The sequence below is a fragment of the Armigeres subalbatus genome, chromosome 3 (assembly GCF_024139115.2).
Source record: "Armigeres subalbatus isolate Guangzhou_Male chromosome 3, GZ_Asu_2, whole genome shotgun sequence".
NCBI classification, from domain to species: domain Eukaryota; kingdom Metazoa; phylum Arthropoda; class Insecta; order Diptera; family Culicidae; genus Armigeres; species Armigeres subalbatus.
The window spans coordinates 66,435,608-66,454,583 of NC_085141.1; the positions used below are offsets into that span (position 1 = coordinate 66,435,608).

The 18,976-nt window shown below is 36.5% G+C and overlaps 1 protein-coding gene across 4 annotated transcripts in view; it reads left to right on the forward strand.

Annotated features, from left to right (window-relative positions):
• Window positions 1-18,976, forward strand: part of LOC134219229 (A disintegrin and metalloproteinase with thrombospondin motifs 1) — a 740,918-nt gene that overhangs the window by 647,486 nt on the left and 74,456 nt on the right. For all 4 annotated transcript variants that reach the window (XM_062697927.1, XM_062697929.1, XM_062697930.1 and 1 more), the window contains exon 9: window positions 989-1,220. In XM_062697927.1, coding sequence (XP_062553911.1) covers window positions 989-1,220 — 232 coding nt within the window. The remainder of the gene's footprint in view (window positions 1-988; window positions 1,221-18,976) is intronic.

Genomic DNA, 18,976 nt, shown 5'->3' on the forward strand with positions numbered 1-18,976 from the left:
AGTGATGAAATAAGGAGGTGAGACTTCTAAATTCTGAATGAGTAATGTAAACGTTATTTTTCGATTTTTTTTTCAAATAACATTATTTGAAAAACATTGTACAAGAATCTTATTTCTGAATATTCAGGACTTTTTTGGAATTTTGATTTTTTTTTAATACTTGGACATATTTTGGAACTTTTAAGAATTTTAGATGCAGTTGAAACTATAATTGTTTGAAATCACTTCTCAAAGTTTGTATAGTGGCATATTTTGGCCTTATAAAGCTTTTGCGCAAAGTCCTAAAAAAAATTCCAAGAATTCTGAAAAAAAGGAATCAAAAAAACAAGTTTCGACGTTCTATCCATGTTTAGGTTATTTCATTTAACATCGAAAACTATTTTTGGATTTCGAATTTTGATGGATTTCATATTAATAGAGGACACTTATGAAACCATTTAGAATGAACAGGTCAATGGGATTCTTTAGTGCAAAACATCCATATAAACCCTCCTCTAAACTTTGCATTCACCCATGATGGTCATGTCATGGATATATCACTGAGAGAAATTTAATAATATAATGTTCCTCCGAACCACGATCGGCAAGTTGCCAAGTCGATTCAACGAAGAAAAAACAATGACCACAACAACGTGAGCAAATGTAAGACCGGCGGGCAATGACGAATCGCTGCGTGAATTTATTGCTTTATGGAAATGGTTGCGACAAGCGTGGGTTAATAGGAGTAGAAGAACTCGCTCAACGAACCAGCGACGACAACGTCTATAAATCATAAAATATGCGTACGGAAAACTGATTGGAAGGATCGTTGTTCGGGACACGTTTGATAATGCTCAGCGTTGTTGGTCGTTTGGTCATGCTCTGAGAACATAAATTATTAAAATTGACCCGAACTGACGTAGTGACGTGCCTTGTGCCTGAGTCAGTGTTTGCATTCCATAAACGAATTCTTATGTTTGATACGATGCTATTTCGTTTTTACTTTCAGGCGTATCGGCATCGGAAATGCTGCAAGCGTTTTGCCAATCGAAACTAAAATCGGACTTCCACCACGATACGGCATTTCTTCTGACCAGGGAGCAAATCTGCCGAAACCAGATGAAGTGCGACACCCTGGGGCTGGCCGAGCTGGGAACTATGTGCAAACGATCCTCGTGTGCGATCGTGCAGGACAACGGTCTGTCGGCGGCGTTCACGATCGCACACGAACTTGGACATGTGTAAGTATATGGGAGATCGGATTGATAAACGAAATGTACACAGATAGAAAAAGTTGTTGAAATTTACACGAAAGTAATGCACATAAAGGGAATACCAAAAAGAGCGTAATCTTAAACGATATTTTCGCTTGAATGTATGCAATTTGTATTGCAATGTGTCACTATTTAGTCGACTAACTGGAATAATGCTATACAAATTGCATACATTTAGGGCGAAATTTATGGAAAAGATTCATGTATAGTGTAATTTTCCGCGCCTGTATTTTTTACGCGCCGATTAGTTTTCATTATTTTTTTCTGTGTACCAATAGGGTAAAGTGCCCAATAGTGAACCCCCAATCAATAGTTGACCCTCCAGCCATTTCTGCATTATTATTGCACAATGTAAACATTTTGCTATGACATTGTGAACTTTTTTCCCGGAGAACCTATCTTACAGCCCTATGATTTGATTACATGCATTAGAAATGCTATCGAAAGTAAAATTAGATGATTTTTTACAATTCTATAAAAAAATAAACACGATTCTATAACTGGACACTATTATAGGCCCATTTTGGGGGTCCATAATAGGGAAAAAGAACGTCCCGAAACGGAACATAAAAATCAAATAAAGTGTCGACTATAGGGAAGCAATTCCCTATTATGGACCCCCAGGGGGTCTACTATAAGGCAAATTCAGTCTAACTTTAAAATGTTATTTTCAACAAATAACGCCGTGTATTTGAGTGATTTATGTATGTATCGTGAAAAGGAGATGCAGAACTTGGTATTAGATATCAAGCAGAATTAATATGTTGAAAATTTCTACTCCTTATGGCAGGAAGAGCAAAATTCCGCTACTGGGGTTATTCCGCGCTCAATAACTTTTTCTCTTGAATAAGAAATCTTCTTCTTTGTTGACCTTACATCGCCCTGTCAATCCAGTTTTCCGCGAGCTCATTTGTGGAGGTCAACTGCACCCACCGTTCCTAGCATTCTGACCAATGCGGTTAATATGAAGATTCTGATAGTTTTCGCCGCAAACACAGAGATTACCCTCTGAGAGCTCCACTCTGTAAAGATGTGCATTTAAATTGTAGTGATTTGACATTGTTCGAATGAAGTCTCGTCCTATTTTCAATTTTTTTTAACCATGAACGCTTCGACACCTGCGGGCGAATTGAATACAGCCATCTACTCAACTCCCAACTTGTCCATTTCTGCTGCCAGTTTATCAATGTTTCATGACCAACTAATGTGAAAAATTCATCAAAGCCTATCGCCTGCCCATCGTAAATATCACCTTCCAAAGCACCCACCTTAGCCAAAGAGTCCGCTTTCTCATTGCCCGGAATCGAGCAATGAGAAGGGACCCAAGCCATGATGATTGTGAATGACCGTTTCGATAGAGCACTCAAAGCTTTCCTTATCCCATTTAGAAGATACGCTGAGTGCTTCACCGGTTTCATTGACCGAATAGTCTCCGGTGATGATGGAAAAGTGGTCAGGAGGTAGAGATGCGATTTGCTCGAGTGAATAGTGTATAGCTGCTAGCTCAGCAGTATACACGGAACAAGGCTCTTTGAGCTTAAAATGGGCGCAATGAAAAACGTTAAAAACACCGAAGCCAGTAGAGACATCCGTTTTTCGACCCAAAAAGACTCGAGAAAAAAAGGAAAATTACTGATAAACGATACTTACGTAACGTTAATTTTCATATTTTTTAGGAGTAACTACCATTTTGAGTTTGGAACTATTTCAGGATCTTTTGAATTTTATTTGAGATTTCACGCGGAAAACGAATAAATCTCATGACGGTCAATTTTTGTGTCATTTTGCAAGCCGAAAAACCATCGTGATTATGAAAAGACTGAACTTGAATGATTAATGTCCACACAACAAATCTATTATAATTCCAGAAGTGTGCTTACTAATTAGCGCCACTGACATTAAGTTGATTCCGCTGCTAGGCAAATAATCGAGGCTCTTCGGTCACGACATCGACAGTATGACACGTTCATACATCCCGCCATGAGTGTCACACTGTCCCTTTCCGTGAAGCGCTTGGCCGCAAGGGAAGTCCCTTCGCTTCATCCCTCCTTCCCATTGTAAACCGCGGTCAGGGTGTGCTGATTGTTATTTATTAGCCAATACCGATCGCAGCTGCTGGGCTGGCTGGCCGGCCGGGACGACCCGAACAATAAAGCTATTAACCAACGAAGAAGCGTGCGCAAAATCAGAAAAACTGTCTGTTCGCTGTCTGCGCGGGTACGCTTTAGCGCTTCGCCCGAGGTGGATTAGCGTATACGGAACGGAATGACACATCACCCAACGTTGTCAACCAGCAGCAGAAGCTGCCAAGCAAACAGTAGCCCCGGCACCACCAGCAGTCAGTGATATCAGGCGCGTAAGTGCGCTATTGTTTTTATGTCAAACACGCTTTAGCCGTTAATTGAGGGGGCGCTTGCGGCTTACAAGGGAGACCCATCACGCCTTGCCCTTAGCGACTGCTGCAGAACTCGATGATTAACGATCATTGCCACCGGACAGCAAGTGAGATCCTAAATAAGCTTTATGATCTGGTACTATTAATCACAAGTGTAGGGATATTCATGATCATATTGAATTTAGTGAAACGTTCTTCATATATGAATTTACAGATCGTCAAATAATAATAATTATCACATAAAAGAGGAATATGATATTTATTATTCATAGAGAAACGGTTTGTGAATTTGTAGAGTGAATGTAATATTAACGCTTGCAAATATATGAGTCACGTTTCTTATAATGCATGCTATCAAACAAAGACTAACAGTGAATCAGTTGACATTTAGCGCATTCACTATTAAGCAGTAAATCTTTGGATTTATATGACGAAGTGGCTTTAAACTAAACTATGAAGGGATTACCACCAGTCAGAAATTGTCTATTCACGTCAGTCTACGAGATTAATAGAAAACTAGAAGTCAATAATGACAGTAGTTAAGATTATTATCCACGCTTCCTTATTGTAGGAATAATTGCTTTTTTGTTATCTTCATATTATTGAAACTTTTTGCGAAAAGACGACGGTTTCGTGCAATATTGGCACAACCCAAAGTTTTTCGTTTTGTACATTTTGATGGCAAAGCTCGGAAATCGGTATGAAGTTTCACAATATATCGAATATTATGCATATTTCGATTTTTCCGAAAATTCATATATTCATATATTCATACATCTATAAATTTGTCAATTTTTGTGTTTTCAGCAGGAAAGAAATATACAAAACTAATCATTTTTTATCAACACATGCAAAAATATACCGTCATTGGGGATGACAATGGGTCTGGGGGGTGAGAATGGGTCATCGTTCTCACCGGAAGCCTGAAGATCATAGAGCAAAATCGTTCGTTTAGTCTTCTCGCCCTCAGATACATTCAATCCATTCTACAAGCATTCTAAGTAGTTGAAACAGTGACCCATTCTCACCCTCATTTGACCCATTGTCACCCCCGACGACGGTAGGTGAAATTTGAAATAATTACCCAAATATGGAAGTTTCTTTTTTTAAGGTTTGAGTTTTTTGAGTTTCTGAAAATTTGCAGATTTTGGGTTGTGTTCTTCGATATGTACTTCAACCTAAACCGGAGGTAGGCGAACAAGACAGAAGCGTATGTAATCACTTAAGTGCCCGTATTGTTAGATACACAGTCCAAGATTGGGTTGGCAAACACTACGATCCGGCTCTGGCTACTGGTAGCAGGACTATCAATATTCCTACCAGAGAAATAAATAAATGTCATTCAGCACATAACCAGGTTCAAGGTTTTACGTCTCTCTTAGCCAATCAGCTTCACGAGAGGGTCGAACCAAGAAAGACCAAACGAAATTTCGTATTAGTAGTACCCTTGAAGTTTGTTGAGGCGAGTGCAACAAAAAGATTTCCGGAGTAGAGCTGTGCGCCGCCGCCGACACTTATTGACGTACGCCGACGCCGGTCAAGGTGTCGGCGGCGCGCCATACGCCGGTTAGCTCCACGCCGCCGAATTTCGTATTTCACGCCGATGATTGGCCAACACAAAAATCACAGTATGCAGTGCGTTTGCATCTGCCGAAACAAGGCAATTTATCAGGCATTAATTAAATAGCTATTATACCTTTAGCAGATTTGTTTGCTTTTAACTCTGTTACTTTTACCCGCACGCAAAAAAAGCGTTCATGAATTCGTGAACTAACGAGTTCACGGTGTATTTTTTCGTGAACAACAGTCACGGATTCGGGAATACAGTCACGTTTTCTGGAACGTTCTGGAAAACGTGACTGGTATTCCCGAATCCATGAATAAAATCACGGTGTATTTTTGCTAGTTCACGAATTCGGGAACGCATTTTTTTGCGTGCGCATTGGAATGTTAAATGTTAGGTCATCTAAGAACTTCTTGGTTACAGACGATGTACTTCTAATCTCAACTTCATGTGGAATAACCTCATTCTTGTCGTATTGGGTGGTTCATCATGTTTTTAAAGGTTTTAATGTTACATATCTTGATTGATCTAGTGCTTATATACGCAGCTTCATGTCAACACTACCCGGGCAGAAGCCATAAACACAATAACAAAACATGATATGGACTTGATTTACATAAGAGATAAAAGAACAGGCAATAATATCAAAAATTGCACCGAAATATCATTTAAATATCAAGACTTGCTATGGATGAGAGCAAACTAATGGCACATGATATTGATTACTTCTCACAAATAGCATAACTTGATCTCCTCATAATATTTTAGTGCAAAATATTGATATTGTCGACTGATCTTTTATCTCTTATATCAATCATGTTCATATCTCATTTTGCTATCTAATAAACATGTGATATTATTGAGCTATTTTCTTCTACTCGGGTATGAATGTTGGATTTTGATTCCCAGTCTGGTAGGATTTTTTTAAACTTCCCTGGGCATTACGATGGCCTCGGGATATGCGAATGGTAACTTGGCTTATGGAGCAGGAGCACGATGGGGCATGTGACCCACAAAATTTAACATTTTTTAACTCCTCCTTGTACTTAAATTGCCAGAATTGTTCTGAAAACAAACTGGTTTCAATTTATCACCCAACAAGCGGATGGCAGATTTAAATACAGTTCTTCATAAGAACCATACAGAGATTGTATAATAATTTGGCATATACAATTTCGGAAGATTTTAATACAATTGTTGTATAGAAATCTTACAGATTTGTATTATTTTAATACAATATCTGTATGAAAAACTTACAGAATTGTATACGCCAAGATTTTATACAATAATTGTCAGATTTGTTTTTTGGGTATAGGTATTGATAAACAATTCCCAAAGAAATTTCTTGGTTTTCCTGAAATAATTTCCGAAGGAAGTCCTGGAGAAAGATCTGAAGGAATACATGAAAAAAATTCTTAGAGTCTTGAGGAATTTCTGGATTTATCCCCGTAGTAATTTTTGGAGGATTTTTTGAAGGAATCCCTGGAGAAAATTCCGAAGAAATTCTTGGAGGAATGTCCAAAGATTTTTTTTAAGAATTTCGGTAATTCTTTAGGAGTTCCTTTGGAAATTGCTCTAGGAATTCGTACGGAGATATCCGAAAATTCGTCCTAGAATTTTGAAAGGAAATGGCGGTGAAAATTCCGAACTAGATGAATTTCCGAAGCAGAACAGATACACTTACGCGAAGCCCGCAACAGTGTAATCCAACAGAATAATAAATAGGTTCACAATACTTTACTTTGATAAAGTATTCCCAAATAAATTTCTTGGTTTTCTTGAAATAATTTTCGAAGGAAGTCCTGAAGTCCTGAACACGAATTCTTAGAGTTTTGAGGTATTTCTGGATCCCTGAAGGAATTCTTGGAGGAATGTTCAAAGCATTTCTTTAAGAAATTCAAGGAAGTCGGTAATTCCTATAGGAGTTCCTTTGGAAATTATATCTGATACAGTCAAACGTTCCTGAAGGGAGGAGTGGAATATAAGGAAGGAGTGGAATAGAAAATCCTTGGAAAGCTGTTTGAAGGGACCATCACAGTAACCCTGAAATATATTTTTTGAAACGGCATAATTTGCTTCCATGAGTCGATATCGAGTCATAGAACATCGACTCATGGAGGTTTGACTGTATCTGGCAATTCGTCCTAGAATTTTGGAAGAAAATGGTGTAGGAAATTCCGAAGAAAGTACTACATGAATTTCCGAGGGATGAAATGTCTTATGGAATATATAAGAATTTCCTTTCAACAGTGTAATCCAACAGACTAATAAAAATATTAGCATTCCTATTTGAGCTATCCGAGGAATGGCTTCTTTGAGGAAGGGCGCAGCAAATCCATTACAACTGTGGGGAAGTGTACCCATCTACATGGTTAGAAATTTTTGAAGATTTACTAGAATGAGTTTCTTGATGACCGAATTAATTCCGTAATATATTTCCTAAGGAATTATTGAACAAAATCTTGCAGTTAATTCCCAAGGAATTTTTGAAAATATCCGAATATCCGCCATCTCATAAAGTCAAAACTGAGTTTGTTTTACTACTGTCCAGATTTTCGAAGAATTTTTTGGAGAAATATAGGAATTTTTATTTACATTCCAATAGCTATCTGTTTGAAAACCCCATCGAAAATTCCTTTTAGGATTCCTTAGGATATTCCTCCAGAAATTCATTTAAAAATTCTGTTCGAAAATCTTTTCAAGTTTTTTTTTCGGTTATTCCTTCAATAGTTGAGTCGGAAATTCCTCCAGGAATTTCTTGGAAAATCTCTTCAGAAAAGCCACCAGGAATCAATTTGGACATTCGTCCAGGGATTCCTTCGGAACTTCATCCAGGAAATCCTTAGGAAATTCCTAAATCCTTAGTAAACCGTACAAAATTCCTGCATGAATAATTCCGGAGCGAATTCTAATTTAGAGAAATTTTTAAATGAATTTTCAAGGAAGTTATTTGAGTGACAAACTTATTTTCAATTGAAAACAGTTAAACAACGATTCAACAAAATTGAAGGAGCTTACAAACGAAATTTCCGAAGATTTCCCATGCTTCTTTGTTTGACAGCGGGCTTATTTTAGCAAAGAATCGTGATACTGGCCTGACCAGTCGAATTTCGATACTTTTTGAAAACATGAATAGGTCTAATCCACAGGAATTCTTGGAAGAGTTGTTAAATGAATTTTTGGAGGAATGTTTGAAAGAATTCCTATAGAAAGTTCGGAAAGAATTCCTGGAAAAAGTTCTAAATAAATTCCAGAGAGAAATTAAGAAAGAAAATCAAAAATATCTTCCTAGAGTCTTCCTACATTCTTTTATGAATTACTGGAAAAAGTTTTATTGGAAATTTCTAGAAGAAATTCCCGACGGAATTTCTAAAAAAAAAATTTCTAAAAAAATTCTAAAAAAATCCTAAGTCAAATTCCAAAGTTTTTCTTCTAAAGGGATTGCCGAATGTATTCCTAAAGCAGTGTCCGTAGGTATTCCTATAGAAATTCTCGAAAGATTTTCAAATGGTATTTTCTAAGGAATTCTTGAAGGAATTTTCTAAGGAATCTTAAAAAAAGAGTTTTCGAATTCGCAAAAGACTCCGTAAAGGAATTTCCGAAACAATCCCTAAAGTAATTTTTATGGAAATTCTTGAAGGAATTTTTGAAGAAATTTCAGTACAAATTTCCGAAGAAATACCCAAATAAATTTTCAAAGGGAATTCTTAGAGGAAGTTATGAAGGAATTCATTGGGAAAATTCTAAATGAATTCTTATAGGTAATACCTTTTTCGAATTTTCTGAGGAATATCTGTGAAGCGGCAATGTCGTAGTGGAGGATGTAATGCAAACTTTTGCTGTGGAGATACAATCTATTAGGATGTCCACCCCATCAGTCTGACTGGAGCTAGCAATTGTACAAAAAAAAACCCTAAAATTCATTGAAAAGCATCATGTGCCGCGTATTTTATTTCTCTGCTCAAAGTTCTTCCCGCCGATTCACGCCGCCGCCGCCGCCGCCGAATATTGCTTACGGCGTGACGCCGCCGACGCCGCCGCCGCCGGTGTAAAAATGGCCTTACGCCGCCGCCGCTCACAAATACTTCGGCGCACAGGTCTCCGGAGGCAAGCTCGTTTCATCTGGGAGGATGCTTTAAGCTGCGGATTTTAATTTGTTGTTATTTTCAGAATTGGGATTCATAATGCATTACATGACAGGTTCATAGTTATTATTTGAATCTGTCTACTGTATGTTTGTATACTTTTCATTTTTTTAAGTATGTTTACTTACCTAATATGTTTTAATAATTTCAATTAAGTGAAGTTTTACTATAATCACTTAAATTTTTTGAAGTAGGACTACGTCTGTGCTTTCTATGAGTTTGAACGTTAATATCTTAACCGTTTCTAGATAGAATATCAATTTTTTGGCCCATTCGATCAGAAAAGAGTCAACGCTTCTTTGTATTGTTCTAAACATTCAGTTAGAACAAAATTTCACGTAGAGCACGAAAACACCGGTAGCTGAGACGAGACTTGCAAAGACGCTGCTTCTTTTTTCCTTGTTTTGACTCTTGTTCTTCTTTTCATCACAGTTGACCATGGAAATTCTGTTTCACCTAATGTCGAATTCGTCGAATAAAAAAACATTTTCAGTTCCATCTGTCATTGGATATGTTGGTGTGCGTAGCATCGTGTTTGTTTTGATTCGAAACATATGATCCAGGACATCCAGTGCACTGGCAGTGCGTTGGCCTTGACTAATCAGATCATGATAAATAAAAATGTTTAAGTGCGTGAACTGATTTTTGCGGATAATGGAATTTACTTTTGGGCGACGAGCTCGGTGGTCTAGTGGCTACCGCTTCTGCCTTATAAGCAGGAGGTCGTGGATTCAATTCCAGGCTCGTCCCTTTCCTACTTTGTATTTCTATCATAGTTCTTTCTGTGTTTCACGTTCTACCAACACGATTCCTACTGTTATAACCAGGCGGGTGCTAAGCTGTCAAATATTTGTTGCCTCCAATCGAGCGAATGCCGACGGCACTAACACTACGCCGTAGTCTATGAAAAATAAACACTGCAGTGAGTGAGAATGTTCTGAAACGCATAAAGTTTGGATAATGCAAGAAACAACTGTTTCTGCTCAGCACAAAGTTTCTTCTACCAACATAATTATTTATCTGCATATTTCGCGAAAGGAATAAACTGAAAACACTACATTTTTACGGATTTGGTGTATTTTGTTCGTTGCAATCTTTAATTTAATATGTGCTTTCGAAACCACTCTCTCTTGTAAAAACGGTAAACATTATATTTTTTTACAAATACCACCACAATTTATGATAGTATATGAACATTTTGACATTGGAGTATGAATTTATGCGCCAAATAAGAGGGTACTGTCATACTTGCCAAACTCCATATGATAAAAATCCGTTGTCGCCCCTCTGATTATAACCTTCCACACTAACAATTCCAAAAAAAACCTCCCGTGGCACATATGAGAGGTCGTAGAGTTTCTGCAACTTTCTTATGTAGGTGCCCAACCAATCATCCTTTCTCTTCCACAGCATTCGCAAGGACGTGGCTAGGACAGATCTGGACTATTGGAGAGTGCATTGCTTCCATCTAAGAGATAGTGATTAGTCCCAAATCAATATCTGTGGTAACGGATGAAAGTGATGCTACTCTCATACAATAATCCAGGCTTGTACCACCTACGAATTTGTGCGAATTGCTCAATGCTAATGCTAATGCTAATGGAATTTACTTTTGGGCGGCGGATATATGTATTTAATTATATTCTATAATCCCGTGCACATTTTTATACCAAGAATTCCGCATAGAATTCATGTAACGAAGATTTTCTATTCTACAAGAATTCATCTAATAAATCAAATTGAAATTCCAATCACAACGTATTTCTGCAAAAGTTTTTTTTTCTTGGAACACACTGAGAAGCATGTGATAAAAAATCTCCAGGAAACGCAATTTTTTTTCCTCGCCACCCCTTCTGATAAAGGTAGCCTCACACCTCGGGAATATTTTCCGCCGGATTTTGGGCCCCGTGCATTTTCAATGGGGCCGGGATTTTGATTTTCCGTGCCCAAATCCTGAAAACAAAAATACAGGGGGAAAAAATCTGCGGACCAAATTCCTGAGTTGAGAGGCTACATTAATGCTAGGAGTTCCTTCTGAAATAAACCAACATAGAAAACACAATAACGTTTTGCTTCGGAAGTTGCTTCAGGAATTCCCCCGCAGGTTTCGTCTCTACATGTTCCTTGAAGAAATTCTACGAAACTTCCTTGAGGAATTTTTTCCGGAAGTTCCATGAAGGAATCCTCAGAAAGTTCCTTGAAGGATTCATCCGAAGGTTTCTTCAGGATTTCCTCAGAAAGTTCCTTCAGGATTTCCTCCGGAAGTTCCTTCGGGATTTCCTTCAGGAATTCCTCCGGAAGTTCCTCCAGGAGAATTTCTTGAAAGAACTTCCGGTAGAACTCCTCCAAGAACTTCCGGGAGAGCTCTCCACTTCCAGAGGAATTCCTCAAGGAGCTTCCGGAAGAATTCCTCAAGGAACTTCCGGAGGAATTCTTCAAGGAACTTCCAGAGGAATTCCTTAAAGACCTTCCGAAGGAATTTCTCAATAAACTTCCGGAGGAATTCCTCAAGGAACTTCCGGAGGAATTCTTCAAGGAACTTCCGGAGGAATTCCTCAAAGAACTTTCAGAGGAATTCCTTCAAACTAATTCCTAAAGCAACTTTCAGAGCTAGATATTGCTAGAAGATTTCTAAAGGAATTCATCTAGAAGGGATCTCTTGGAAAAAAAATATCGAGAAATACCTGAAAGATATCGCTAATGAATTCAAGAAAGGATTACTGGAATTAAAATCTGAAACGCGCAAAAGAGTTTTTGGAAGAATTTCAAAATAAATTCTGGGTATTATTTAAGAAAGAATTCTATTCGGTATTCTTCAAATATATTTTTCTGACAATTCTTAGCGGATTTTGTGAACGGGTTTCAAGAAGAATTCCCAAACTATTTCCATCCACCGACCTAATTTAGGACACAATCTGTGAGAAAAAAAACCCTGAATGAACTTATGAATAACTTCCCTAAAAATAATTTTTAAAACTAAATCTAGACAACAGTACCGGATTAATTTCATTTAAAACTACAATAACAAATATAACAAAACCCCCGGAAAAAAAAAATTCATTGCGCATTTTATTTGAATAACAGACAGTTTCGTTTTTCCCTCTGCTTGTTTATACCGCCCAGTCCCACCCACTCACATGGTTTTGACAGTGAACCCGGTGCGAAAACGTGAAACAACACAGTGCGAACCCGACAGCTTTGGGGTTGGAACTAGTGCGAACCTAGTTCCAACCTGAGCGAATAAAAAAACACTTTGACAGCACTTAGGTTGGAACTTTTTAAAAACGAATTCGACATAAGTCCCGTATAGGCTCTTCTTAGCCCAATAAAATGTTTCATGTTACATGTTTCAATGTTACATATTTTTTTTATAATGATTTACACAGCAGAATTAAAACACATATTCGTAACTATTTGACATAAGGCTTCCCGTCTAATTTGGATTACTCTTCGAAGTCTTCGTAAAACAAAAATCATGCGAAAATAAATTATGGGATACCAATACTTTCAAACAAAAAGCTGTTGGATTCCACTGGCGGCGCCAGAGTTTTGGTAGTGGTGGAGCACTTGCATTTTTGGCCTAATTGGTTCATTTATAATTTGGCATCAGTAGCACAAACTATAATTGAAAGCGAAAATCAGTCAGGCAGTTTCAAGTTTTCCGAAATTTTAGTGCATTTTATCGTCTGTTATTGAAAAGGTCACCAAGGTCCAGGAATGTTTCAGCATATTTTTCAAAAAAAAAATCCAATTCCAAATCCAATTACCACAATTACCACAAATGACCACAATTCTTCGGATATTCTTAAGAATTCCTAGGGAATTATCCTCTGACATTGTTTCATAAATATCTTAAATAATTCTCAAAGTAATACCTCCGGGATTTTTCCAAAAAAAATCAAGAATACTTCCAGAAATTTTTCGAAAATTATTTCAGGAATGGCTTCGGATACCATCGAAAATTCAATTCCGTCGGAAATTTCTCCAATAATTTCTCCGGAATTCCCAGCAAGAATTTTTAACGGAATTGTCAAAGAAACTCCTTAAGACATTTCCGATATTCTTAAATTCCTCCAAGAACTCTTTAGGATTTCCCCAGAAAATCTTCCGTAAATAACTTCGGAGATATACAGTGAAATCTCCCTTACCCGATAATGAAGGGACCATCGAGTTAGGGCGGTATCGAGATAGGGAACACATTCATATTTGACCGAATGCGGTTTGGCAGAATAATTAAAATTTTATTTCTTTATTAAGTGAAGTGAGTAGAGAGATGTTCAAAGTGAATAGTGAACTGCGAAAACTGAGAAGTGAGAAATGAGGTGTCCGAAATGCGCGTAGAGTAGTGAGAAGTGAGTACTAAGAAATTTAAGTAAGTATTGAGTAGTGAGATGTGCACTAACATGCGAGTAGTGGAAAGTAAGAAATCAGAAGTGATTGATGATTGATTCTTATATCTCACTTCTGATTTCTCATTTTTCACTTCTAACTTTTAGTTTTTCACTTGTAACTTTTCACTTCTCACTACTACATCGCACTTTGAATTTCTCACTTCTAACTTCTCAGTTCTCATTTCTCACTTCTTACTTTGCAGTTCTCGCTTACTTTACTTAACTTTTCACCTCTCACAAACATTGATATTTGTTTCTCACTTCTCACTACTCATTTTTCTACTTCTGACTTCTCATTTCTCACTTCTCACTTTTCACTTCAAACTACTAACTTTCCACTTCTTACTTTTCACTTATCACTTTGCACTTGTTGCTACTCACTTCGCACTTTGAATTTCTCACTTCTAACTTCTCAGTTCTCATTTCTCACTTCTTACTTTGCAGTTCTCACTTACTTTACTTAACTTTTCACCTCTCACAAACAGTGATATTTGTTTCTCACTTCTCACTACTCATTTTTCTACTTCTGACTTCTCATTTCTCACTTCTCACTTTTCACTTCCAACTACTAACTTTCCACTTATCACTTTGCACTTGTTGCTACTCACTTCGCACTTTGAATTTCTCACTTCCAATTTCTCGCATATCATTTCCCACTGATCACTTCTAACTTCTTACTTTGCACCTCTCTTCTCATTTCTCACTCCTCACTTCGAATTTCTCACGTTCTAACATCTTATTTCTCACTTCTCATATCTCACTTCCAAATGCATTGGAAAATAACTTCGACTTGGAGAATATCTTGTAAGGGAGAACGCAGTATGCTAGATTCAAGGGACTTTGAATTTCATCGAGTAGTGGGAAAATGTCGAGTTACAGAACATCAAATTAGGGAGACTTAACTGTATCCAGAAATTCCTATGGAAATTCAAAGAAGGGATTTCAAAACAATAAAATTACTTCGGAAGCTTTTTTAGACATTCCTTTGGAAATTCCTTTGTAAATTCCTTTAAAAATCTTTTGAAAATTTCTTCGGAAATACCTAAAGAAATCAGCCGTTTATATTGGCCGACACGACACGAGCCGACACGCCGCAAGATCAAGGTTCGTCTTCGAGAACACAGGAACGCAGTAACACAGGGAAAGCCAGGAATCCAGCGTGGCAGCACACACAGAAATTAGTGGTCACAAGTCACAACATAGACTGGGTGAACGCAAAATCAATAAAAACGATCAGAAATGTATCGAGCCTCAACGCATAGGAATCAATGTACATTACAAACACCACGAGACCATTGATGAACGAGGACGACCCACCTATAGTAACGTATCTCTTCAGTCTTGCCAACAAAATATAATAGTTTCTCTCTCTTTCGGACGTGTACGAACAACGTACGAATCGTAACCCGTTGGACATTGTCCTGATGATGGGTGACATCGCACCCGAAACTGGTCGACAGATAAGGTAAATTTTCACTTGTTGACGATTGTAAGAACTATAAGTGTTATGTATTGTCTTGCGTCGCGTTTCTTTTGAGTGTCGTGTCGTTCTTACGTTAAGCACAAACCATACAGATTGTTGTCTAAAGAAATCCTTCCATCAGAAATATCTACAGAAATTGTTTTAGACCTTCAAAAACTCGTTTAGGAAAAATCCTTTTAGGAAATTTCTTTAGCATTTGTTTTGGGATTTTTTTTTTTAGGAATTTGAAAATTATTAAGATTTTCTTTCTAGTAGCCACACGGATTTTTCCCGAAATTCCTGAAGTAACTATTCCGGAAATTTTGTTGGGATAATTTCTTAGGAAATTTATTAAAGAATAGAATAGGAAATACTAAAGCAATTTTCGGAAGAGTTTCTAACAGAAATATTCAATGGAATTTCCAGATGAAATATCCTCAAGAATTCTTATAGTGACTTCCGAATGATTCTCAAAAGTATTTCTGAATAAATTTCTGAAGTGATTTCCGATTTTTTTTTCAAAGGAATATCCGAAAGTTTAAGACTAATTAAATTTCCGGAGGGATTTCCGAAGGGATTCCCAAAGAATTTCGAAAGAATTCCTGGATGATGTTCTAAAGAAATTACGAAGGGATTTATTAAGGAATTGTCGGAAGAAATTCTTTGAGCAATTCCTGAAATATTTGCTGAAGGCATTTTTTAAGGGAATTCCTAAACCCATTTTAGCAGGAAGCAGGAATTTCTGGAGAAATTTACAAAAGAAATTTTGGAAGGAATTCTCCTAGCAGAATTTGGGAAGGTTTCGCTAATAAAATTTTCGTAGGTATTGCCGAAGAATTTCCCGAAGGAATTCCGACCAAAAAACATTTTAAATAGTTCATTAATGATATTTCGAAGAGGTTCTCAAAACGCAAATATTCCTTTAAGGATTTATAAGGTTTTTCTAAAGGAATTTATGAAGCAATATCCTGATGCATTTCCAAAAGAATTTCTGGCTCTATCTCCTAAGGAACTTCCTGAGAATTTGCCAAAAGAATCCCTGGAGAAAACTCCGAATGAATTCTTGGAGGAATCTACAGAGAAATACAAGAATTTCAGAAATTCCTTCAGGAGTTCCTTCGGAAATTGCTGAACGGAATTCCGGCGGAATTATGGGTGCCGAAGGAATGAAACACATTAAAGAATTTCTGAATTTCAGAAAATTTGCCAAATTAATTCCCGAAGGAGAAGTTTCGGAGGAGTTTCAAAAAGTATTTTTAGACAATTTTTTTTAGAAATTTTTGAAAGAATTCCTAAAGAAATTTCTGGAGGTATTTCTAGATTTATTTGCGGAGGATTTTCGGAGAAATTCCGTGAGAAAAATAGTAATGAATCACTGAAGGAATTACCGATGTATAAATTTGAGAAATTTTCGATGGAGCTCCTCGAGGATTTTTTGAAGGTATGCCTGAAAGAACTTCTGGATGATCAACCGTATTAATTCCTGAGGGTATTTTTTACGAAAAAATGTATTGAAAACTTCCCGAACGAACTTTTTGATAAATTCATGAAATATCATCTGGATGAATGCTGAAGAAATTTCCGAAGCAACTCGTTCCCGAATTCTTGCGAATATCCGAAGAAGTATGATGATGGATCGACTGCAATGACGATATTTTTTGGTTTTTCTTCTTGGCATGAAGTCTTTATTCCAGATTCAAAATAGTGTTTTGTTTTACTACTGTCCAGATTATAAAAGGAATACCCGACTAAATTCCTAGACGAGTTCCCGAAGGGATTCTTTCAGATATTTCTAAAAGAAAGTTTCTAAAGAAATTTCCGAATGAATTCCTGTAGAAATCTAAAAGTTTATATAAAAAAAATGGATTCCTATTCAAGAAATTTATTCAACAATTCCTTCAGAAACTCGTTAATAAATTCTTTTCGAAAACCCATTAAGGTTGTTCTTTGGAAATTCCTTTGAAAATTTCTCCTAAAATACATTTTGAAATTCCTCCAAGAATGTATTCAAAATTTCTCCTTCAGATATTCTTTCTAGAACTCATCCAGGAATAAATTATAAAATTTCCCTAATTAGCTAATTTGAATACTCCCCTACGGATTCTTTCGTCAAATCTCCCAAAAAGCCTTCGTAAATTTCCTCAGAAATTTCTTCAGTAAAACAATGTTATATTCTTTCAAAAATCCTGCAGGAATTATTCCGGAAATTTTGTAGAAAGAAATCTTCCACAAAAATATTGAAGAATGAAATAGGACATCCTTAAAAAATTTCCGGAGGAGTTTCTAACGGTAATTTGAAAGGATTTCCTGGAGGAACTTCGTATAAAATTTCTAATTTTTCAAAGTAATTCTCAAAAAGATTTCTAAATGAAATTTCCGCATGATTCCTGAAAGAATATTTGAAGAGTTTTCTGAAAGGATTCCCAAAAGAATGCTCAAAGGGAATTCCGGAGAAATTTCAAAAGGAATCTCCGAAGGTCTAAAGATATCCCTGGAAGAGTTGCTATAAAACATCTGGATAAATAAGCAAAGAATTCCTGTAGATCTGAAGAAATTTCGAAAGAACTCCAAAAAATTCTAACTAGAATTACCGAAAGGATTTCTTGAGAAAGTACTGGCAGAAATCTTAAAACATATTCCAAAGAAATTCCTAATAGAATTCGTAAGGGAATTTCGGAATTACTTTAATAAATTTCTTATAATTCCACTCTTTGAATTTTCGAAGCAATGTTATGAGGAATATTCAATGGAATCTTTCAATTTATTATCGTAATTCCGATTATATTTAATTCGTCTTCGTAAATACCTTTCAAAATATCCTCGAATCCTTCAGAAATTACTTCGGAAATTCTGCTAGGGATTCCTCCGAGAATTCTTTTTGGAATTTCTTTGGCAATTCTTTGGTAAGTTCCATTGGGAATTTGTTTGGAATTCCAACGGAAACCCTTTCTGGAGAATTCTTTTTATGAGTTCCTTTGAAAATTGCCTTACGAATTCCTGCGGAAATTGAATTAGGAACTCTTTCATTTTTTTAAAAAGTTGCATCAGCAATTATTTCAGCTTTTTTAAACAAATTCTTCCAGTAATTCCTCAAGAAACCCCTCCCGCAACTCTAGGAAGAAATTCTTGGAATTCCTTTGAAATTTCACTAAGGAATTTATTCAGAACTTCATCCAGAAATTCTTTCTAAACTTTATTAAGGAATACCTTCGGACATTCCTCCAAAAATTTAATTAGAAAATCCTCAACACCTTCGGATATTTATTTAGATATTTTTTCGGGAATCTCTCCCATTAATAAATTCTTACTTCAGTAGTTTATCGAAAAATTCATCTGGAAATACCTTTAACATTTCCGTTAGAAATCCTTCCAAAAAGGATTACACAAATTTTGTATGGTTTTTCTAAAAATGGAGTTCCGAAGAAATCTCCAGCTCCAGCTCTTGCATGAGTTTACGATGGCCTTTTCAATAGAATTTCCGGAGAAATACGAATTTGGTTACCGATTCCTAGAATTTCCTCTGTAATTCTCTCGAAAGAAACTTAAAACAATTTTCAATAAGATTTTTTTTAAAGTTTTTTTTTGCAAGATAACACAAGATCTTGACGTTTCATGCGTTTCTAAAATATTTTGCATAAAAAGAAACAAAAATTTTGATTTCAAAATTTTCCCTTACCTCTTCTCGAGAAATTTTTCGTGTTTTAGAACAGTCAAACTTTGTGCAAATCGTCGAATCATTCCAAAGCAATTTGTCGAGGGATTCCGA